The following is a 25,426-nucleotide window of genomic DNA, read 5'->3' on the forward strand; positions in this document are numbered from 1 at the left end:
ACTCAGCAGGTCAGGCAGCATCCATGGAGGGAAATAAACAGTCAATGTTTCGGGCCAAGACCCTTCATCAGGACTGGAAAGGAAGAGGGCAGAAGCCAGAAAATACCATTGCTTTTAACTGTGTTGTCAGCAAATTTAGAAAAGTTACATCAGTGCCTTTCCTATCATGAGCTTGATTTCAGTGCACTCCTGGCCACCTTCCTGTGCTCTATCCTCCATAAACAAAGTCATCTAAACTGCTGCCCGTGTTTTAACTTGTACCAAATCCCCCCCTCTGTTGTAAAAAGCCCTGTGGGAAAGAGAGTTCAAAAGCTTTATAATTCCCCGAGCCCCTCAGAATCCTGAATGCTTCAAGGAACTAACGCTCATTCTTCTCCATTCCATTCTGTATACGCAACCTCTCCTTATGGACGAATTGGGTTATTGTACTGGGGGATTTTCATTTCCCAAACGTTGACAGGGATTGCTTTAGCAAAGAGTTCAGATAGGGTAGAGTTTTTGAGGTGTGTCCAGGAGAGCTTTTTGACACAGTATGTAAACAGACCAATGAGGGACGGAGCATTATTGGGCCTTGGGGAATGTAGCTGGTCAAGTGGAGGGAGAGTCAGTGGGGAAGCATGTTGGAGATAATGACCATAACTCTGTATATTTCAAAGTAGTCATTGGAAAAAGATAAGGATGGACTAGGAATAAAGGTTTAAAATTGGGGGAAGGCCAAATTTATTAAAATAAGATGGGTCAGGTCAAAGGGAGACTGGGAGCATCTACTTGGGGTAAGTCTACATCTGCACAGTGGGAAGCATTCAAAGGAGAAATAGTGAAAGTTCAGGGCCATCATGTTCCTGTAAGGGTGAGAGCCAAGGTTAACAAGTATGGGGAACCCTGGATGTCGAGGGTTGGATAAAGAGGAAAAATGAAATATATGGCAGGTGCGGAGAACTAATGATGTGGGAGGTCAAGAGTATAAAAGTATAAGGAGGTGTTTAAAAAGGGAATTAGGAAGGCAAAGAGGGGCCATGAAATATCACTAGCAGACAGGATTAAAGTGATTCTGAAGGCATTTTATATTAAGGGCAAAAGAATAACTAGGGAAAGAGTAGGGCCCATCAGCTCGAAAAGGGGAAATCTGTGCATGGAGGCAGAAGATTTCAACGAGGCCCTAAAATAAATATTTCTCATCGATATTCACAAAAGAAACAGACATTGTAGTTGGAGAATTCAGCACCCAGGGTAGATAAAATTCTAGTGCAAGTCCCCACAAGTAAAGAGGAGGTACACAGTATCTTAGTGGGATTAAAGGTGGATAAATCCCCAGGACCAGATGAGATTTATCCCTGGCTGATGTGGGAGATGGGAAGAGATTGCTGGAGCTCTGGCTGAGATCTTTAAATCTTTGCTGGGCACGTGAGGTACCAGATAACAAGAGGACAGCAAGTGTGGTCTCCTTTTTCAGGAAGGGAAGCAAGAAAAACCCTGATAACTACAGGTTCTCCCTGGCTTAAAAATGCCCGAATAAGTGTTTAAAGGACTGGAAGGATGGATTTGCTGGCTGCTGCAGGGCTGTAGATGTCCTTTGCCGCCTGGGAACTCGGTTCATGGCCGTTTTCCAACTTGTGAATTGTCTGGGTGACGAATGATTCACAGTAATGGAACCCTTCATAACTTGGGGAAGACCTGTTGGACCAGTGAGCCTAACATCAGTAGTTGGGATGTTACTGGGAAAAGTTCTGATGGACAGGATTAGTGATCACTTGGAAAGGAGGGGACTGATCAGAGAAAGCCAGCATGGGTTTGTCAAGGGCAGATCCTGTCTGACTAATCAGAATGAATTTTTTGAACAGGTAACGAAGTGTATTAGATGTGGTTTACGTGAACTTCATTGAAGCCTTTGACAAGGTTCCACATGGGAGACTAGTCCAAAAAGATAAGAGCCCAAGCGATCCAGAACAAATTTGATCCAAAGTTGGCTTGGCAATAGGAGACAGGGTGATGGTCGAGGGCTGTGTTTGTGATTGGATGCCTGTGACGAGTGGTGTTCTTTAAAGCTTTATTTATACAGCACGGTAACAGGCTCTTCCGGCCCAATGAGTCCACGCCACCCATTTTAAACCCATGTTACTCTACCCATATGTCTTTAGAATGTGGGAGGAAACCAGAGCACCCAGAGGAAACCCACGCAGACACAGGAAGGATGTACAAACTCCTTACAGACAGTGACGGGAATCAAACCCTGATTGCTGGCGCTATAATAGCTTTGTGCTAACCACTACACCACTGTGCTGCCCCAATTCCTAGGGGATTGGTGCTGGGACCTTTGCTGTTTGTAATATGTGGATTATTTTGATATGGATATAGGAAGCATGTTCAGTGAGTTTGCAGATGACACAAAGATTGTTGGAGTTGTTGACAGTATGGAGGGTAGTCTTGGATTACAGGGTGATATCTATGTGTTGTTGAAATGAGCTGTGAAATGGCAGATGGAGTTTAATACAGGTTAGTATTAGGTGAAGCATTTTGGGAATACTAATGAGGCTGGGACATGCACCATGAATGGTAGAGTCCTAGGAAGTAGTGAACAACAGAGGGACATTGGTGTGCAAGTCCAAAGGTCCTCCAAAGTGGCAGCACAGGTAGATAATGTGGCTAAGAAGGCATATAGGATACTGGTGTTCATTAATCGGGGCATTGAATACAAGGGCAGGGAGGTTCTACTTTATAAACCATTGGTCAGACCTCAGCTGGAGTACTGTGTGCATTTCTGGTCACTACACTGTAAGAAAGCTGTGATAAAGCTGGAGAGGGTGCAGAGGAGAGTCCCCAGGATGTTGCCTGGGATGCAGCAATTTAGTTACGAAGAGAGACTGGAGAGGCTGGGTGTGTTCTCCCTGGAACTAAGGAGGTTGAAAAGGGACATGATTGAGGTATATAAAATTGAGGCGTATTGATGGGGTAGACTACAGGAATCTTTTCCCCTCATCAGGTGAATAAAACTAGAGGACATAGATTTAGGGTAAAGGGGTAAGAAATTTAGAGGATCTGAGGGGGATCTTTTTCACCCAGAGAGTGGTGGGTACCTGGAAAGCACTGAAAAGTAGAGGTACAATTAGCACTTAAGAAGTGTTTAGATGAGCACTTAATCACCTAGACGTAGAAGGCTATGGGCCAAGTGCTAAAAGATGGGATTAATGTGGATGGGTGCTCACTGGTTGGCATGGACATGATAGGCTGATTGGCCTATTTCCATGCTGTACGTCTCTACGACAATCTTCTCAGTCCAGTACTTAATCTATAGCATTGACATGGTAAATATAATCATTGAACATTGGATGCAGGGGAGTCAAAGGCAGGAAGGTAGAACTGAGGCCCGGATCAGATCAGCCATGATCATCAGGCTTGAAGGAACAATTGCTGCTCTGATCTTGTACATTCTAACACAGGGTAACAACTTCATTACAGTGCATACATGATGCTGCATGGAAGCCTGGTGTACCTCTGCAGGACTGCTCAACCTATTACCGTAATGAGGCATTGTTCCATCCACCTGGTAATGCTGCAGCAGCCTGCCACACTAAGGTTCCAGGAGCTTGCCTCCAGTGGAAACCTGTGCCGACCTTGCTTGAAGAAACAGTGGCCTGTGATCTCAGTGTGGTGGAAGCTCTACCCCATTACATCCCACTCCTGCTGTTCAAAACACCACCACAAGTGTGGTCCTCTGTAAGATACACTGCACTGACCTGTAAAAGGGGGTCACTAGAGAGCCAGATGGGGAGCTCTGGTGCCAAGATAGATGCAGCAAATGCTGCCACACATCCTAGATGCTACTGGCTGCAGCTTCCCAGTCTGCTGGAGTGGGGTTGCGGTGAAAGGTGAGTAGGGTGCACATCTTCCTCACTGGCAGTAGACACCAAATACTAGACTGCTGATCCCTGCACCTGCCCATCAGCCCAGGAGTTGCAATGCCACCTTTCCTAAATCTTTAGGAGTTTTGAAATGAAACAGAAAATGCTGGAAACCCTCAGCGGGTCAGACAGCATCTGTGGAAGCAGAATCAGAATTAACATTTCAGGTTGATGACCCTTCATCAGAACCAAAGGTCATTGACCTGAACTGTTACTTCATTTATATTTCCACAGATGCTGTTTGAGTTACTGAGTGTTTCCAGCATTTTCTGTTTTTATTTCAGACTTCCAGCCACTCATTTGAAGAAATTACTGCTCTCAGGAGGACTGGAGAGCAGTGCCAGGTTCCATAAGAAAAAGCAAACTGTCAGAGCTAGAAATCTAAAATAACAATTACAGTGGGAAGATGCAACAGAACCAGCAGTACTCATAAAGACAAAAGATTAGGTAATGCCTCAAATGTGAGGCCTCCCTAGTGTAATAAATTCAGGCAAGTAGTCCCATGTGCATATGCTTCAACTGAAATGGTTTATTTAACTGGGGTTTTGGCTACAGTGCAATCTTTCATCAGATAGTAAGTACTCTCAGACTGTGTTATAATGTGTTGGCCATTCTAGTGGTTGTGATAAACCACAAGAGTTACCATGAAGTTGCCTACACAGTCATCTCAGCCACAAATGTGTGTATTGTTGCTTTATGATAATTACGTTCTTGTAATGATCACACCCTCCATGAGTACCTTCTGAATTTTGTTCACACCTCGGCCACATGGAATGTACAGATAGTTAACTTTCTGTATCCACAGAGCAGCTGTTTCTGACTTTGTACAGGCACTATTATATCAAAATATTTCATTTTGGATTCTGACCTTCCTCTGAACTGTGGAAATCATGCAGTTTTACCTGGGCTTACCTTGATTTGTGAGGTACAAGGTCAGGTTTAATAACTTGAGCTGGACGAGTACCTGTATATCTGACCTGTGAAAGTTGTCCATTTTGACCAGAAAATAAGTGGTGAGAGATTGCTGAGCTGTGAATTACAGAGAGTATGGAGTGTCCAAGTGGCTGATTTGGTAAAGACTCATATACACGCACAGCAATTAGGAAAGTTAACAGAATGTCATTATTTATTGTTGGGGGAATTAAATACAACAGTAGGGAGGTAATGTTTTGGTTATCCAGGGCAGTGGTGAGACCACACCTGGAGTTGTTTGGACAGTATTGATCTCCTTGGGTAAGGATGGATGTTCATATGTTGGAAGCAGTTGAGAGAAGATTTACTACTGTGATACCAGGACTAGGTGGGTTGTCTGATGGGGAAAGGTTTGGCAGGCCGGGCTTGTATCTGCTGGAGTTCAGATGAGTGAGAGCGGACTTGATTAAAATGTGTAAGATCCTCAGTGGTGTTGGCAGAGCGGGTGTAGAGAGGATGTTCCCTTTGTAGGGAAAATCTAGAACCAGGACTTACTGTTCAAAGGACTGTTCATTTATAGAAATGAAGGGATATTCTTTTATCTCAGAGGAACATGAATCTTTGGAACTCTCTTCCTGATAGGTAGAAGCAGAGTCTGAATGTTTTTAGGGCAGCTGTAGATTCTTGATAAACAAGAGGGTGAAAGGTTACTGCAGGTTGTTGGTGGTGTGGGTTGGAGGTAACCACCAGATCAGCCATGATCTGATTTAAAGGTAGGGAAATGTGATGGGCGAGTGCCTGCTCCTACTCCTCACTCATATCTTTATGTATTTGGACTTTCAGAAGACTTGTGAACAAACTTAGAGCACCTGTTATTGGGGGTATTTTGGCATGGATTGAATATTGGTGAAAGACAGAAAGCCACAGGGAGAAGTGTCATTTTTGGGTTGGATTGCTGCTGAGATCCCAGTGGCTCGTTATCACTGTGAGTGGTTTGGGTGGGAGGCTAGAGCTGTATCTCTAAGTGACTAAGGACAAGACAGGTGGAATATAATGCGGAGAAACGCGAAGTCATTCCGCCTGGTCAGAAAAATCAAAGATGGTTATTTTTTAATGGTGAGGGATTGAACAGTGCAGGTAGGGAGAGAGGAGGTGGAGAGGGACAGGAGGAAGGGAGGGACGCAGGGATTGGAGGGGGTGGAGAGGGCCAAGAGGGGAGGGACGGAAGGGGTGGAGGGGGGCAGGAGGGGGGGACGGGAAGGGGTGGAAAAAAGCAGGAGGTGAGGAGAGGGAGTGGAGAGGGGCAGGAGGGGATGGAGAGGGGCAAAGAGGGGAGGGATGAAGGGGGCAGAGAGGGGAGGGATGGAAGGGGTGGAGAGGGGCAGGAGAGGAAGGATGAAAGGGGCAGGGAGGAATGGAGGGGGTGGAGAGAGGAGTGACAGGGAGGGAAGAGGCGTAGAGGGAGGGAGTAGAGGGTTGGTGTGGAGGGAGTAGAGGGAGGGAGAGAGTGGAGGGGTGGTGGAGAGGGAGGGGTGACGAAGAGAGGTCAAGGGAAGGGAGTCCTCATATATGAATCACTAAATGTGAAGGTGCAAGTACAACAAGCAATTCAGAACGCAAACCTATTGTTAGCCAATATTGCATGAGGATTTGAGTACAAGAGAAGAGACATAGTGCTCCAATCATACATAACCCTGATGAGACCAAATCTAGAAAATTATATACAAGACTGTTTACCCACCTCAGGACAAATACCCTTGAGATAGAGAGAGTACAGTGAAGGTTCCCCAGATTGGATGTTTGACCTGATGAGGAGTGGTTAAGAAGACTGGGCCTGTACTACCCTGAGTTGACAAAATGATGGGTGGTCTCAGGGCTCATTAGAGTAGATGCAGAGTTGAAGTGTGTGCTGTTTGAGGAATCTAAAACTGGCAATCAGAATCTCATAATAAGAGCTCAGCTGTTGAGTTCAGAGGAACACGGGAGTTTTTCCACCCACAGGATAATGAATCTTTGGAATTCTCTCTGCCGGAAGTCTGTGAGGGAATCAAAGGATATGAAGTTTGCACAGGAGAGTGGCGCTGAGGTCAAAGATCTTAATGAGAGGCAGTGCACTTGTGAAGGGCTGAATAGTTTCTATTTCTTATTACATTTATGTTCAGATTGCGTTCAAAACTCAGTTTCAGAACATGGTCTGGAAGTGCCTGAGATTACAGCCTGGGATCAGTAATCTTTCTCTGACTCTTTGCCCACTATATAATATGAATAATGTGGTACTGTTTCACTAGTCTCAGCTGCCTTGTTTTGCACACAGTGTCTTCCTTTATAACTGTAGTCTTTTACTTGTGCAGAATAAAGGGATGTTTATAATCAGTCCTCATAACCAGGCAAGAGCATGAATAACAATTCCAGGCAGAATACTGTTTCATTCATCTAAGTATTTTACTTTGCATTTCAGTGTTCATTTGCTTTTATTACTCTTAATATTTATTTAATGTGAGCCTTCAACTCTGTCATGAAATTTGAAATTAAGTTGCCAGCACTTAATACCACTCTTTATAAAGTTTCAGTACAATCCACTCAAAACTCCATTTACTTCAATGCTGAGTACATCCCAAAGTCAAGGAAAAAGAAAAAAATAAGCAACACAAAAATCTAATATCCGCTATTTCATTCAGGAAAAATATTTAATATTTTTCTTAATCTTTGTCAGATTTTTTTTGTTATTCTCATCCAAGTCTGCTTACCGAAGTTCACCTTCTTATATGGAATGATCAGCTGGATGGAGTGTTGTACAACCCAGAATCAATAGCCTAGGTTACACAGCTTAAGATCAAGGCAATCTGTGCATGCCAGAAAACTAGTGGACAAACTGTCTCTTCTTTAACAGTGTTTATTAGCTCACATCTGGAAAAATTGCTTTCTCTGGCTATGTTCCAGTCTGTAGGGGGAGGGGGATACTTATTTCACCAACCGATGAAAGCCTTTCTAGACGATCTCCCTTTCTCCAGTGGTCCATTGAATGACCAGATTCAGGCGAGACTTGGCTTCTACCATTTGTATGACCGTTAAATGCATAGAATAAGAAAAATGATATTCAGTGGCAAACTGAAGAATCAGTGCACACACAGATCTACTTTCACTTCCTGTTTTAACAGAGGATTCCACAAGAAATGCAATCTTTCAAATTCTGTCAGACCTGCTATGAATTTTCACTCTTTTGTACTCTGTAGATGATTTTTCAAGATTTATATTTTTTAAATTTTACTTTCAGCTGTCACTCACTAACCATTCATTACTTGAATCATTATCTTAAACAAAAGAGCACAGTCATTGCACCCCAACGTTAATCTGGAGTGCTCCAATCACACTAGTTCCTGCAAACCTTCTCAGGCAAATTTACATCCTGTCAGCAGAGAGAGCAAGGCACTATTCCCTAAATGCTGAAAGCTCAAAGGTACCTCAAAAAGCATAGTTCCACAACGTGCAAAGAGTGCTAATTAGAAACTTCATTGGGATGTGGGTTTGTTATAATCAGAATTCCAGGCTCCCAGTCATTGCAGTTCACAAAGACATGTAGCAGCAGTGTTAATTTAGAAATTGCTGAAGGGATGTGAAGAGATTTATCATCTCTGGTTATAGCATTTCTCTTTTGGAGGAGATTGTGATGCTTCCCTTGGTATGTTTTGGGAAGTTGATGCAATTCAGTCTGAATATCACCACATATCATCATTCCAACTGAACTGTTCTTTTACCAAACCTTAAAAATTCCTCAATTATTGATCAGAATTTTCAAATGAAACCTTTTGGCTACGAAATGTGTCCACACCTTGCAGTTTTGCTGCTGCTGCCCTTGTTTGGAGTTATTCCAGCTCCTGACATTAATAGTAAACACAGCAGTCTCCATTGTCAGTGTCCGGTCCTTGCCACAGCTTCCACTGTTCTGGCTCACAGCATCAGTTTTCATCTTCTAACCCCCATTGTCCACCACCAGGGTCTGTCCCATGTGGCCCATTCCTCTCTGTGTGCTGAGTATTTGGAGCTTCTGTAGCGCTCTCTCCCACTATTCCTGGCAGGCCCAAGGCTCCACTCTTGCCTGCGGTTTTTCGTCATCTACATGGTACTCTTCAGTGATGTTACTTGTAAACTTAACATCGACTTGTACTAGTTCATGAGAACTGACTTCACCTTCCAATCCCGTACCAAGTTCTGACTGAATTGGTCTTCTCTCACCCAATACAAGATAGAACTCAACATATTTGATCCTTGCCAGAACCTTTGTTCTCAGGGGTCAGTCACCCCTCCTTCACAGCTCCTTGTTTATGTTGCCCCTGCTTTCCTGGCCCACCTCTGCAATGTGCTACCCCATTGGGCAGAGTCCCTCACATCCACCATGCCCTAGTCATCACCCATTCTGCTGACTTCTGTTTGATTTTGAATTGAGCCTCAAATCTCTGGTCTGTCATTGAGACTGCTGCACAAAGGCATTGCTTACCCACATTGCACATCGACATTCTCTCAAACTTCTGCTGAGACTTTCCTTTCTTATCACCTCAAGACTTTGATGCTCATTGCCAAACCTCCGGAGTACTATAAACGAACTCAGAATGTAATGACTCATATTTGACACAGCTCCACACACTTGGCTCTTATCCCAGCTATTCACCAGCAGTTTCTGTGTACATTTTAAACTCTTGTCCATGGCTTCACTCTTTGCTGCTGCTACCTCCCTTCCTTCTCCAGTGTTACAAGCTCAAATCTGTCCTGGCTGGCTACCCATTCCAGACCTGGTGGGGCCTGGCTCTAGGTGTCTGGTTTAGTTTGGTCAGGGGTTAGCCTGTGTTTGGATTGGTGGGTTTGGGTTTGGATTTGGTTCAGGTTTTGAAATTATATCTGAAACCTCTTGTCCTCACCCTCTCTCTGCATGTTATCTGCACCTGCCTCAACATAAACTTTTCCATCTTGTCCAAATATCCCCACATAGAATCATAGGCTCAAAGTAACGTGCTCAAAGACTGTTCCAAAGCATTCCTTCAGTTGTCCTGTGGCCCACCTGCCTCTCCTTTATGTAGCTGCCCATTCAGGATATGGGTGTCATAACCACCAGATTTACTGCCCTTGAGAAGATTGTGGTGAGCTGCTGCCTTATTTCACTACAATTCTCTGCTGCAGTTCTGTTGGGGATGGAGTGCTTTGGGCATTCTTCTCGACGGAGAGAGCATGTCTTGGCCCCTGTCTGCGGCCTGTTGCTGTTTACTAGGTTGTCACGTAGCCACATTTCCATTTTGTTTTTCATTACACATCCCCCCCAATTAACGAATGCCCAACTTATGTATAGCCCATACATATGAGCAAGCGTTTGGGAGACCGGCAGGATGGATTTGCCGGCTGGTGTGGAGCTACAGAATCCTTTGCCGAATGGGAACTTAGTTTGTGGCTGCATTTCGACTTGTGAGCTACTCGTGTTACAAAAGGTTCACAGGAACGGAAGTCTGCTGTAATCTGGGGAGGACCTGTAGTTTCATCAGTTTAGAACATGGAACATAGAACAGTACAGCACAATACAGGCCCTTCTGCCCATAATGTTGTGCCAACCTTTAAACCTCGCCTAAGATTATCTAACCCCTTCCTCCCACACATCCCTCTATTTTAAATTCCTCCCTATGCTTATCTGGTAATCTCTTGAATTTGACCAATGTACCTGCCTCCACCATTGCCCCAGGCAGCGCATTCCATGCCCCAACCACTCTCTGGGTAAAAAACTTTCCTCTGATATCTCCCTTGAACTTCCCACCCATTACTTTAAAGCCATGCCCTCTTGTATTGAGCATTGGTGCCCTGAGAAAGAGGCACTGGCTGTCCACTCCATCTATTCCTCTTAATATTTTGTACACCTCTATCATGTCTCCTCTCATCCTCTCTCTCCAAAGAGTAAAGCCCTAGCTCCCTTAGTCTCTCCTCATAATGCATACTCTCTAAACCAGGCAGCATCCTGGTAAATCTCTTCTGCACCCTTTCCAACACTTCCACATCCTCCTATAATGAGGTGACCAGAACTGGACACAGTACTGTAAGTGTGGTCTAACCAGAGTTTTATAGAGCTGCATCATTACCTTGTGGCTCTTAAACTTGATCCCTCGACTCAGTTGCTGGGAATGTGGGCCAGGGAGAGAACACTGACGTCTCACTTATCATGCACTGGGTTTGGTGGAGCTGTGAAGACCACATTGACAGTGCTCAGGTGTGGTTGTGTCTCCTGTTTAAATATGGAAAGTACTTTTCCTTGTGTTCAGTCTGATGATCTCCAGTAGGTCACAGACTATACTATAGTTGTAGGAATGTACTTGTTTATAGTTATCTAATATTTCCATTTTGCTGGCTCCGAAGTTCCAGAGCAGTCATACCAAGTCTGTGAATTCTGAGTTCTGGATGTTCCTGCTTGCAAGTTCTACAATGCCAAATGTCTCCTATAACACTTTAAATATTGCCTATGGAAGTCTAATGTTGACTGCTAGTTCAGCTTATTCTCATTAACCACCTTCTGGAATGTCATCATTCTGAGTGACCTTGTTCCATGTGTGCTGCAGTCGTTCCATCTCTATTACAGGACATGTTCTGTCTCTAACTTCCCTCAGTTCTGATGGAAGGTTATCAACCTGAAATGTAAATTCCGTTTCTGATTCCTTGCTTAGTACTTACAACACTTTTGTTTGTATTTCTGATTTCGGATATCCACTACATTTTGCTTTTGCTAGATTTCTCACAGTTCAATAACCATAGTTATTTGTTTGCAACTCAGGCTTTCAAACAATCCCAGAATCTGAACTGGAAGAGAGAACAGCAGACCATGCTCCTCCGGGAACGTTCCAAAACCCCGCACGTGTAAAAAGGAAATCGGAACCTGGTAGGTGGTAGATCACAGGTTCGTACAGAACTTAGTAACGTATTTTCATAATGACTCTGGATTTTTGTCTTTTGATTATTATTGTGGAATTTTGCTATGGAGGCACTTAGCTGAAGTGAATAAGTGAGTTCTGGGCTAGGGGCTTCCCCTGAGATTGGCAGGTACTGTGAGGACAAGCCGAGGGTCTCCGGTGTGAACAGTACAGGCCACAGCACCAGTCAGTTGTCGGTAATGGGAAACGATGGGCTTCCTGCCTCTGGTGTGGTGCTGTCCCACTGCTGTGTTCCAGGATCACTCAGCTGTTCCACAGTACAAGGCTTCATCTTCTGGACAGTGGAGATTGTTGCTCAGCCTCCAGTTGTCTAATTGATAAACCTTCATTTGTGGAAAGCTTCATCTATTGTAAGCTCTTTTTTAAGAATGGAAATGAAGGATTCTAGATTAGTTTGATCAGAGAACTGGGCATTAATTGTTTGACCTGATTAAAACTTCTCTGATGTCAGATATTTACGTAAATTTTGGAGGCAGCCAGCTAATATATGGTTATTGCACTGAACTTGCATTGCACTTGATTGATGAAAAATAACTTGAGTCTACTTGCATGATGGCTTAAACGCAATGAACTGTTCGTTTTGAGCAAGATAGAGTAATGTTCACGTCAGAAGCTCAGTGAGGCCAAAGGAAAAGTCAACTCACATATAAACCATATCCTTTATATTGTTGTCAGCTTTGCTATATTCACCTTTATATAACTGTATGATCCATAATGTTTTAAAAAAATGCATTGTGTAAGCTTCTGACATTGATATAAATTATTCTCATTTACAGTTTTAATGAGACAAACCATATTAAAGTTAATAACTGGGATAATAATTAGTTGTCGTGAGCAAGCACAGTCGGATGTCAATGAAGTCCTTTGCCTGTACGTTAATACAGTAAAGGCATCAGGAGGTTTATTAAGTTTGAAGTTCGGGACAGCGTGTTGGCAGATTCCTTGCCATTGTTGTACAATGCGGCTCATCCACCATTTCAGAACTGAAGTGAATTAAATGGGAGCATCAGGTTCATAAAATGTGTCAGAATAAAATATACAGCATCATTATTAGAGTTAGGGCACTGATCCTCCCATGTAGTTTCATAGTTGGACATAGACTATAATAGCCAGAATCCAGCATCCACCCCCTTGCAGGGTGAAAGTTAACAGCATTGGTATAATTGTCCTAGGGACAGGATCTAAAGATAGTTCCTTTGACAGGGCTGAGTGGTTCTTTGTGGAAATTTTCTCATCATTGAAATAATTTTGGTTGCAGTGTCACATCAGGGCTTTCAGTGTTCCCCACAATGTTTGATTGTATCTTACCCTTAAATCCTGAGGTGTAATAGCAGTATTAGAGTGGGGTTGGGGAGAGTGGGTGAGAGTGCAGTGAGCAGTGTTTTACTGAGTTACTTCATTTAGACCAGACCTTGTTGATCATATAAAAATTACACACTCGAGAGACAGGTCATGCCTCACCAGCTAATTGAGTTTTTTGAGGAAGTGACAAAACAAATTGATGAAAGTAGGGCGGTGGATGTGGTATATATGGAATTTAGTAAGGTGTTTGACAAGGTTCCCCATGGTAGGGTCATCCAGAAAGTCATGAGGCATGGGATCCATGAAGACTTGGCTGCATGGATTTGGAATTGGCTTGCCTACAAAAAGCAGAGGGCGGTAGCAGATGGGAAGTATTCTGCCTGGAGGTCGGTGACCAGTAGTGTTCCACAGAGATCTGTGCTGGGACCCCTGCTCTTTGTGATTTTCATAAATGACTTGGATGAAGAAGTGGAGGGATGGGTTAGTAAGTTTGCAGATGACACCACAGTTGGATAGTGTAGAAGGTTGTCATAGTTTACAACAGGATATAGACAGGATGCAGAGTTGGGCAGAGAAGTAGCAGATGGAGTTCAATCTGAACAAGTGTGAAGTGATACACTTTGGAAGATCGAATTTGAAGGCGGAGTACAAGGTTAATGGCAGGATTCTTAGCAGTGTGCTGGAACAGAGGGATCTTGGGGTCCAAGTCCATAGATCTCTCAAAGTTGCCTTGCAGGATGATAGGGTGGTTAAGAAGGTGTATAGTGTGTTGGCTTTCATTAGTCGGGGTATTGAGTTCAAGAGCCATGAGGTAATGTTGCAGCTCTATAAAACTCTGGTTAGACCACACTTGGAGTATTGTGTTGAGTTCTGATTGCCTCATTATAAGAAGGATATGGAAGCTTAAGAGAGGGTGCAGAGGAGATTTACCAGGATGCTGCCTGAATTGGAGAGCATTGGAGAGCATGAGGTTGAGCGAGCTAGGGCTTTTCTCTTTGGAGCAAAGGAGGATGAGAGGTGATTTAATGGAGGTATACAAGATGATAAGAGGCATAGGTCGAGTGGAGAATCAGAGACTTTTTCCAGAGACATGGAGATGAAAAACACTATGATGCTGGACTTCCATCCCCTGGTGGATCTGCTCTCCCTTCCTCCCCCACACCTGCCTATCACTCTCTCTTACTTGCATCTACCTATTGCCACCTTGTGCCCACCCTGTCTCCACCTATCACTGCTCTGTTTTTCCCTCCTATATATTGGGCTTCCCCTTTTCCTATCTTCAGTCTGAAGAAGGGTCCTGACCTGAAACATTGACCGCCTGCTTTTCTCCACGGATGCTGCCTGGCTTGCTGAGTTCCTCCAGCATCATGGTGTTTTTCATAACCTTTGGTGTAATACCTCATTAACACCTCCTGGAAATCTTAGTATTGTACATCCACTGGTTCCTCTTTATTCACAGCACATGTGACTTGTTTATTAACAACATGTAAAAGGCACTTGGACAAGTATGTGGATAGGAAACATTTAGAGAGATATAGGCCAAACCGCGGGCAAATGGGACTAACTCAGATGGCATTCTTGGTCAGTGTGGACCATTTGGGCGGAAGGGCCTGTTTCTGAGCTGCATGACTCTGACTCTTCAAGCAATGCCAATAAACTAACCAAACTTGATTTCCCATTTACAAAACAATATTGACTTTGCTCAATCATCTTTACTGCACATGCAGCAATACTCAGAAACGTGGCTTGGACCTTCTGCCCACAAGCACCAAAAATTCACCACCCTCTGGGTGAAGACATTTCTTCCCATCACTAGCCTGAATTGCAGACCCCTTATTTTGAGACTTAAACCCTGGTTCTAGAGACAAGAGTCAGGAAAAACATCAGCTTTGCATCCACCCTGACAATAATAAACCAATTTACCAATTTACTATAAGAATTTCAATGAGATTCCTTCTGGTTCTTCTAAACTTGAAAGAGGACAGGCCAAGCTCTGCTTAATCCTTCCTCATAGGACAAACTGGCCATCCCAGGAATCAATCTGATGAACCTTCACTGCACTTCCTTTCTTGTGTTTATCCTTCCCTGGGTTGGGAGACCTGTGCACAGACAGGTGAAAGAATCAGGATCAGGCTTATTATCACTAACTTACATGACGTGAAATTTGTTGTTTTGCGGCAGCAGGACAGTGCAAGAAAGCACTGTAAGGAAGCTGGTACAGGCTGGTACGTAGTGCCAGTAGGAGAGTGATCAGTTCAATCAATACAAACAAGTTAAATTGGCAATGTTAGTAGAAACACTATAGGGTCAGAAACCTCCACGGCCATGTATACAATGTTCTGGATGTGGATTCACCAGGACCCCATATAATTGGAGCTGTATGTCTCTCCACTAGTGCTTAAATCCTCTTGCAATAAGGGCCAACGAGCCATTTGCCTTCCTAATTACTTGCTGAACCTGCATGTTGACTTTCTGTGATTCCTGTACAAGGATATCTAAGTCCCTCTGAACACTAACAACTCTCAGTCTCATCATTTAAAGGACTCCACATGCCACTCTCCCAAAGTGGATGACCTCATATTGTTCCACATTATACACAACCAGTCACATCCCACAAACCCCGTCCTAAACCTTAACCGTGTCCCACCCACCCTGTCCCCTCAGTAACCATGTCCCACGCATGCCCTCTCCAGGGTAACCGTGTCTCACGCATCCCTGTTGCCATGGTAACCGTGTCCCTCACATCCCTGTCGCCGCAGTAATGGTGTCCCATGCACCCCTGTCCCTGGGATTACTGTGTCCCCAGGATAACTGTGTCCCACGCACCACTGTCGCCACGGTAACCATGTCCCACGCACCCCTGTCGCCACACTAACCGTGTCCCACGCACCACTGTCGCCACAGTAACCGTGTCCCACGCACCACTGTCGCCACAGTAACCGTGTCCCTTGCACCCCGTCACCACAGTAACGGTGCCCCTCGCACCCCTGTCCCCAGAGTAACCGTGTCCCACGCACCCCTCTCTCCGGGATAACTGTGTTCCATGCACCCCCGCCCCGGGATAACTGTGTTCCATGCACCCCCGCCCCGGGATAACCGTGTCCCATGCATCCCCATTGCCACAGTTACGGTATCCCACGCACCCCTGCCCCGGGATAACCGTGTCCCACGCACCCCTGTCCCCAGGATAACCATGACCAGCGCACCCCTGTCCCTAGGATAACCATGTCCCATGCTCCCCTGTCCCCAGGGTAACAGTGTCCCACGCATCCCATCCCCATGGTAACCGTGTCCCCCGCACCCCTGTCCCCAGGATAACTGTGTCCCCCGCACCCCTGTCCCTGGGATAACCATGTCCCACACGCCCCTGTCCCCAGGGTCACCGTGTCCTGCGTGCCCCTGTCCCCAGGATAACTGTGTCCCACCCGCCCCTGTCCCCACAGTTACCATGTTGCACATACCCCTGTCCCCAGGGTTACCATGTCCCACATGGATGTACATACGTATGTGTGTCAGAGCAATCCAACAGCTGGCTGCCTGGCTTAGCTCCCAGTAATGGGCTTCTGTAATTGCTCTTTATCACTGGGTTGCTTTGGGACTGGCTTAATGGAATTAAGAGCACGACCTTGAAACACAGCAGCCTTGGTCTTTAGTTCTACTGAAGTATGTGCTTTCTCCGTAAGGAATTGATTACTGTAGCAATATTAATTCCACTTATATCTCTCTTAGTCGGTGCCTGATGAGACAACACTGTTGCAAACAGAATCCACACAGGAAAACATCAAAACCTTTTTCAGCTGCGGCCTTTGAAATTAATTCTGCTCACTGAATGCATTTTACTCTAAAATCCAGTTAAAGTGCCTATATTGTCTCACAAGGGAGGCAGGGAATCTGCGCAATTATAGTAATGGGGTCTGAAGCTGCTTGGACATTGATGGCCATGATTTAGGAGCATGTTAGAGTGATGTAACAACCTGATACAATGAAAGGTGGCAGCAGAAATCTGATTCACCATTCCCTCTGCCAGAAAAAAGCTTCTTGAAGTAATTTGAAGGTCTGTTTTTACTTAAAATTGGTTTTACAGTCCTCTAGATGTCCAAAAAGCAGAGTTATTAAATATCTTCCCTTAGTGTCCTCCACTGTATCCTCCAATCCCTGATCTGCCTCTCATCAGTGGACTGATGTGGTGGGCTCCACCCCAGGCACCAGTCAGTGACTGCCACCCAAGTGTCCTTGGCTGTGGAGGAGGAGCAGCAGCCAACATTCCTGCTGCCACTGATGCCCTGCCACAAGGTTTGTGTTTGGACTTTTCTCCCAGTTACAGAGTGCATTCCAGGTTGAGGGTGGTGGGTTTTAGACTGACATCGAGGGGCATGGCTGTTGGGCAGGAAAGTACTGAAGTGCCATGCTATCAAACCTCCTGATGCTATTGTTGGCTGATGTAAGGGAGAGTATCTCCATAGATGAAGAGCCAGCACTGATGAAGATCAGGATTTGGATAAAGGACCCGTGGTGTCCATAGACCCTGATTTCAAGGTCAACATTTTCAGGAGGGAGGTGGGGGGAAGATTCAGCCAATGGTTACTGGAGGAGCACCTAATGCCCACTGATTATTCACCCTGTCGACGGAGTGAGTGACATGCATTCCCTCCAAGACCAGAAGCATTTGAGGCGCAACCATGGTACAATGAGCAGTGCTTTTGTCTCTGAACTGGAAGTCCGTTGGCTCAGGCCCTGCTGTCAGGCACACAATGAAGACAGACATTCCCAGTGCAGTAATGAGGGAATGCAGCACTGTCAGAAATACCTGTTCTTTGCACGAGATCCCATTTGTCATCTCGGGTGGTTAGAGAAGATTCCTCAACACTATTCAAGCTTTTATCCATTGTTCCAGGAATAATATTTAACTCTCAATCACTGAAAGAGATTATCTGAACAAGCCCACAGATAAGGATGTGATACTACTGTCTGCAACTTAGCTGCCGCATTTCCACCACACCACCTCAGAGACTATACCTTAAACATTCTGACTTGGCTGTAAAGTGCTTTGGTTCTGAGAGGAACTCTAAATCTGATTCTCTATTTTAACATTGTACAGTTGGTATGTCATGTCCTTTGGTCTTTGTTTATACCTGTAGACCTTGGCTCTCCACCAAGGTAAGATCTAATTATTAATATGAACGGCTTTGTTTTCTGAGTTCTTTGATAAGAGTTGAAAGCATTTCTAAATGGTGCTTCTTTAAATATTTTTACCAGAATTCCTGATTAGTAAATACAACTTTCTGGAATGCATTATTTATTTAACTGGACAATCTTACAACCTTACAAATTCCATATCCATAATGATCAGTATGTAGGCATGAGAAGTGACCATCTAGCTGTCCTTTCTTCACATAAAAAGTAGTCCCGTTGTGCCTGAAGTTAGTCCTCAGAGCTTGAACAGCAACCCCTCCTGCTGCAATGTTGGAACCAGAGATTGCTGTGGAAATGGTTCCTTGTGCAGGCTCATTTATAATGAATGAAGGAACCCTCGTTGCAGATGTGTCTGTTTGATTTGATGGATGAGCTGGCCATCCCTGTTCTGTTGGCAATGCCCTTTTCTATGTGTTTCTTTCAGGAAGAGGGCAGCAACTTCAGACATCTTCTGCCACAACACAAATGAATGTCAGATTAAGTGAAATTCCCTTAGTCTTATTTTAGAATATTCATGCTTTATTTGGCATGGGAGGGTGGAGTTGAGAAGGTAAAGGTTAAACTGCATTATCCCCTGTTGCTGGGAGGTGTTCTTGGAGGGAATGAGTTGGCATCACCACGAGTCAGTTAACTACCCGATGGTACTGACTGAATTGCCAAAGCATGAATTCTCCTTCGTTCATCTTACAGGAGATAAATGAGACACTGATGCACACTGATGGGGATACTTTTCTGCTGTTCCATTCTGAACTTCATGCTATGTTCTTTGTACTAGGCCTCAGTCATCCAACCTTTTGGTTTTTATCCCACTAATGTCAGTAACAAACCTAGCTGTGACAGTAATGTGGTTGATATCCATGTATTGTCCATGTAACGACCATGCTAGTATTTCAGTGTCATTGATTGGATGCAGAATCTTGAGAAAGGAAGTATTGGACAACAGCAACTGATGGATAAACAGGGAACAAAAATTCAGTGGAGCCGGAACCAGGTGCCCACGTTCCTCTGTCCAGATCCCAACCAACTCTGTCAGAGTGTGAGGCCAAGGCACTGTAAATTAAGGGAGAGAAGAAAAAGTAGATCAAGGAACTTGTTTTGTAAATGCCAGTAGATTGTAGGAGGAAGCAGAGGCTGAGGGAGTGATTTCTCCAGCTTTGGCAATGACCCACATCAGGCCATTTCATGGGGTCATGATGCTGGTGCAAGTGCATCGACTAATCCTCGGAGGGTAGGGTTCCTGTGGAATTTGCTTCTTCAGAGCTGTCAACCTTCAGCCTCTAAGTATTCAATGCTGAGATCAATTGGTTTTAGGGCACTTGTTAACAAAGGGATAGGACGAACAGGCAGGAAAGTAGATTGAGATAGAATCTCACCATGATCTCAGGAAACACAGAGTTGGCCAGAGGGCCTAAATGGTTTTGTCTCCTATAGATTGGGATACCTGATCTGCAGGTTCTCTGCCACAGATGACCATTAGTATAGCAGCGTCTTCATCTTAATGAAGAGGAAAAAGTGATCAGGAGGACCTTACCTCAGGACTGGAGCTGGGACTGAGAACAGATCTCAGTCACTCAGTACAACAAGACTAAGAACACACAATGCTGGAGATGCTTGGCATGTCAGGAGCATCTGTGGAGAGTAAAACAGGGTTAGTGTCTCAGGTTGATGGCGCTTCATCAGATATGTCCTGGGATGATCAGGGATGTCGTCCTGGGATGATCAGGGATGTCATCCTGGGCCCACTGGAAATTCTGTTGTCATGCTAGCCCTTGTCCTCCATATGAAGTAGAGTAACGATAATATGGGTAAAGTTATTCAGGGTGGTGTCTGCAGAAACTAATGCAGTTAGCTCTGTTCTAACTGTCAGCAATTTCTATCCACAAGCACAGGAGAATGCAACAAGTTATCCATTCAAGAGAGAACACCAGTTGCCTGAGGTAGTATGTTTAATTAACTGCCTGCATGGTCATAGAGTCATGCAGTACAGAAACAGGCCCTTCAGCCCACCACATTCATGCCAACTATTTTGCCCAGTGAAGTAAACAAAAGTGGTTTTACCTGCAAAATGTCTCAAAATGCACAAGTCTCTAATGAAGGATACTGGCTGAGAAATACTTCTAGCATTCCAGCACCTCAGCAGCAGATTCTCTCTGAAACTACTTCAGGAAGTTCCTGTCACCAGTTTTAATTTCCATCCATAGGGCTGGAGATATCCGGAGAAAGGACAAGTCATGATTATCTTGCATTGGTCTTCACTGTGGAGGACATCAGCAATATATCTGATAGTCAAGGGTCTCAGGGGATAGAACTGAGTTCAGTCAAGATTACTAGAGAGAAGGTGCTCGGGAAGCTAAATGGACTAAGGACAGATAAGTCTCCCGGACTGGATGAAGTGCACCCTCAGGTTCTGAAGGAGGTGGCTTTAGAGATCGTGGAGGCATTGGTGATAATTTTCCAGGTATCAATAGACTCTGGCATGGTTCCAGAGGACTGGAAGGTCGCAAATGTAGTTCCGCTGTATAAGAAAGGTGGGAGGCAGCATAAAGGAAATTACAGACCTATTAGTCTGACATCGGTGGTTGGAAAGTTATTGGAATCGATCCTCAAGGATGAGGTTATGGAATACCTAGAGGTGCAAGGCAAGATAGGTCCAAGCCAGCATGGTTTTGTGAAGGGAAGATCCTGCCTGACTAACCTATTGAAGTTTTTTGAGGAAATCTCAGGTAGGGTGGATAAAGGAGAGGCTGTGGATGTTGTGTATTTAGATTTTCAAAAGGCCTTCAACAAGGTGCCGCTCAAGAGGCTGATTAATAAGGTGAGAGCTCATGGAATTACAGGAAGGATATTAGAATGGGTGGAGCATTGGCTGATAGACAGAAAGCAAAGGGTGGGAATAAAGGGATCCTGTTCTGGTTGGCTGCCAGTTACAAGTGGTGTTCCACAGGGGTCGGTGTTGGGGCCGCTTCTTTTTACATTGTACATCGATGATTTAGATTATGGAGTAAATGGTTTTGTGGCTAAGTTTGCAGATGACACCAAGATAGGTGGAGGAGTAGGGAGTATTGAAGAAACAGTAAGGTTGCAGAGGGAGTAAGATAGTTTAGGAGCATGGGCAATGAAATGGCAGATGAGATTCAATGTTGAGAAATGTGCAGTTGTACACTTTGGTAGAAGAAATAAATGGGCAGATTATTATCTAGATAGGGAGAAAATTCAAAGTACAGAAGTGCAAAGGGACTTGGGGGTCCTCATACAGGATACCCTAAAGGTTAACCACCAGGTTGGATCGGCGGTAAAAAAAAGCGAATGCTATGTTGGCATTCATTTCAAGAGGTACAATGTATAAAAGTAAGGAAGTGTTGATGAGGCTCTCTGGGGCACTGGTGAGACCTCATTTGGAATACTGTGTGCAGTTTTGGGCCCCTTATCTTAGGAAGGATGTACTGATGTTGGAGAGGGTTCAGAGAAGATTTACAAGGATGATTCCTGGAATGAAAGGGCTTACATACAATGAGCATTTGTCAGCTCTTGGACTGTACTCACTGGAGTACAGAAGAATGAGAGGGTACCTCATAGAAACATTTCGAATGTTGAAAGGCCTGGACAGAGTAGATGTGGCTATGCTGTTTTCCTTGGTGGGTGAGTCCAGGACTAGAGGGCACAGTCTCAGAATTAGAGGGTACCAGTTTAAAACAGAAATGAGGAGAAATTTCTTTAGCCAGAGGCTCGTGGACTTATGGAATTCTTTGTCACATACAGCTGTGGAGGCCCAATCATTGGGGGTGTTTAAGGAGGAAACTTTACTAATTAGTCAAGGTAACAAGGGATATGGGGGAAAGGCTGGAAATTGGGGCTAGATTGGAATAGTTTAGTTTAGCTCATAGAGTAGACTCGATGGGTTGAATGGCCTACATCTGGTCCTTTATCTTGTGATCTTGTGATCTTGTGATGATTGGAATTCTAAACTGAATGAGGCCAAGTTGTAGTTGAGAGACAATAACTGTGATGTGAATGCCAAGTTTCCCTGAATTGTTTACTGAATGGAGAAACAGTAACATCTTGCAATGAAAACAGTCTGCTGTCAGGTACCACTAGAACTTTGCTCTTACAGATGGGAAACTGAAAATCCTTGCAATGCCAAGTAATGTAACAGGTTGTGGGGTTGCTGAAGGTCCACTATTTAATGCAGAAAAGGATGTACTTGAACCCAGCAAATGGTTGAGCAATGTCAAAGTAAACTTCAAGAAAAATATGAGAGTGGCACAATGGCACAGCTAGTAAGGTCACTGCCTCAATGCCAGAGTCCTAGATACAATCCTGACCTCAGATGTTCAGATGTTGAGTTTTCACGTTCTCCCTGTGACCGTATGGGTTTCCTCCCACATCACAAAGACGTGGGTTGGCAGGTTAATTGGCCACTGTAAATTGCCCCTAGTGTGTTTGTGAGTGGTAGAATCTGGGGGGAGTTGATGGGAATGTGCAGAACATTAAAAAACTGGGAAATGGAATAAACATAGGATTGGTATAAATGGATGGTTGATGGTTGGTGTGGACTTGATGGGCTGAAGGGCCTGTTTCCGCGCTATATCTCTCTATCTCTGTCTAGATAAAAGTCATCTAATCTGCAATGTAACATGCAAGAAAACCCAGAAAATGAACATCTACATAGAGCTACAGTACCTTTTCAAGTCTTGATGCTCTTTAAAAGTCTGTGAGAATCCAGACAGTCATGGCTGTTGCATTTATATTGTTGAGCTTTGTACTTCCCAGAATGATCTGTAAAGTCAACATGAAAAATTTACTAACAGTCAGCTTTTAGATGGTTAATTAACCATTTAAAATTTGGATTAGTCTGAATCTAACTTAAAGACTAGATTGTGATCACTAGATTGCCCTTTCAGTGAAAGAAAACCACTTGAAGGAAGATTTAAATTTTTCAGTGGTCCATTTATTTGCTTCTCGGCTGCACAAATCAATGAGATTAAACATTCCTGCATTGTTCATTCCACTTGGATAGTTACCTCACCTTAAACCAGAACTGTCCTAGGCTTATTGTCCCTGTCAATAAGAACATTTTTGTTTTTTATATAACATCAAATGCCAGCTTCTGTTCAATAAACTGAGACATTTTTAATGGATCAAACTGCACTCTAGAGCAATGCTCTTATATCCATTTGTTATAACAATCAAATATATCATTTGCCTTCTGAATCACCAACTGTGCTGTATTTACAAGGGTGCCTCACCATTTATAAATACAATTTTCTATGTTTCCTATCAATGTGACTATTGAGGAGGTACTCTCAGTACTGTCATAATGGTGTGGTTAACTGCCGACAGTATAAAGTGAGGTATGGGCCAGGCAAGGGGTATGGACAGGTTAAATGAGTGGGTAAGAATGGACCAGTTAGAACACAACGTGGTGAAAGATGTTTGATAACAAAAAATAGAAAATAATATTTTCCCAAGAAAATGAAAGTTGTCACATGGGGTGAAGGATACACGTGAAGCCAAAAGAAGTACAGACAGTTTGGGGTAGGTTGTTAGGCTGCAGGAGATTGCAGAGCTGGAGAGGAAGAAGGGATTTAAAGGATGGTAGTTACACATTAGATCATGATTTCCTCATGCCTCCAGCGCTGATCATGAAGTCTGGCTGTATTTGAGCACAAGAGTGAGTTTGTGTACAGGAAGCAGAGTTTTGGACAGGCTTTGGCTTATGCACCATGGAAAGTGGGAGATTAGTTAAATGAAGATTGGAATGGTGAGATGTGGAGATACAAGTGCAGCTGAGTGTTTCCGCAAAGAGCTGAGCCAAGGTAAGGCAGAACACACAGAATTTGTAAGGTTGGAAGCTTGGACTGGGCCCAGTCAGGATGCTGTTGTCACAAAAGCTGTTTGTGCAGACTGCGCTCACTGAAACACTACCCCAGCTGATCAGAATGTAGTGTTTTTTTTCCACAGATACCTTCCTCCAACATTCCCAGGGGAGAACGATTCCTGCTTCTGGAGGGGAAACATGAGTGCAGGTCCAAAGTCCACCAGAAGGGAACTGTCCCACTCCATTTCCTGCTCATAGTCCCATGAATATTTATGTAATTTCTTATTCCCCTGTGCTCTGTGCATGAAAATAGAGCTTGGTGCACATTCAGTGGGATTGTTGTTTTGTCTTTGGTCTTTGTGGCATTAGCAAGTAGGGAGGGCTGACTTCACCACCAGGTGGGAGTGGAGTGAGCCTTCCATTAGAACATGGCTCCAATTCCCTTGGAGTTTGATGTATCAGTGTTAGCTGGCTATATTGTGAATGCAAAGAGAATAGTGACAGATTGCAGCAGGGTATAAACAGGATGATGCAAAGGGCAGGGGTGTGGTTGTCCCTCATCAAAGGGGTGCAGGAGCAAGGACTTTGGGTCTGAGTGCACAAGTCATTGAAAATGGCAGGGCAAGTTGAGAAAATGTAAAGAAGACATGCACAGTTCTGGGCTTTATCGGTAGAGACATGGGAATGAAAATAAAAAAAACTGCAGATGCTGGAAATATGATATAAAAACAAAAAATGCTGGAAACACTGTGTCAGGCAGCATCAGTGGAAAGGGACACGGATTTAAAATGTTAACTCTGTTTCTCCTTCTACAGGTGCTGCCTGACCAGCTGAGTGTTTCCAGCATTTTCTGTTTTTATCATAAAATTAGGAAAGTTATGTTGAACGTTTCATAAAATACTGTTCAACCAGAGTGTTGTGCCCAATTTTGGTGCCACGCTATAGGAAGGACTGAGGGCATTAGAGAGTATAGTTCATGGGATGAGGGACATCAGTTACAAGGATAAATTAGATGGTCTTTGGAGAGGGGAGATCTAATAAATGCCTATAAAAACAAGAGTGGATAGTTGGAAGCTGTTCCCATTGGCGGAGATGTTGAGCACCAGAGACCAGATACAGGACAAAGGGGAAGAGAATGACAAGTGACATGAGGAAAAGTCTTTTTAGGCAGTGTGCATTTGGAATGGACAGCCTGTGGATATGATGGAGACAGGTTCTGTTATAGCCTTCAAGTGGGAATTGGTTAATTATCTAGTGCAGAAAAATTTGCAAAGCTATGGAGAAAGGGCCAGTGGATGGAACTTGTGGTAGAGAGCTGGCATAGGCATGATAGGAGTAGTGGCCTC

General features: G+C 44.2%; 1 protein-coding gene across 1 annotated transcript in view; it reads left to right on the top strand.

The window, feature by feature from the left end:
- The window catches only part of bbs9 (Bardet-Biedl syndrome 9), a 264,843-nt gene that overhangs the window by 199,547 nt on the left and 39,870 nt on the right, over positions 1-25,426 (top strand). Inside the window, 1 exon segment of the mRNA XM_052023724.1 lies at positions 11,611-11,715. Within this exon segment, the coding sequence (XP_051879684.1) occupies positions 11,611-11,715 (105 nt within the window).

This window comes from Pristis pectinata, chromosome 9 (assembly GCF_009764475.1).
Source record: "Pristis pectinata isolate sPriPec2 chromosome 9, sPriPec2.1.pri, whole genome shotgun sequence".
Classification (NCBI taxonomy): domain Eukaryota; kingdom Metazoa; phylum Chordata; class Chondrichthyes; order Rhinopristiformes; family Pristidae; genus Pristis; species Pristis pectinata.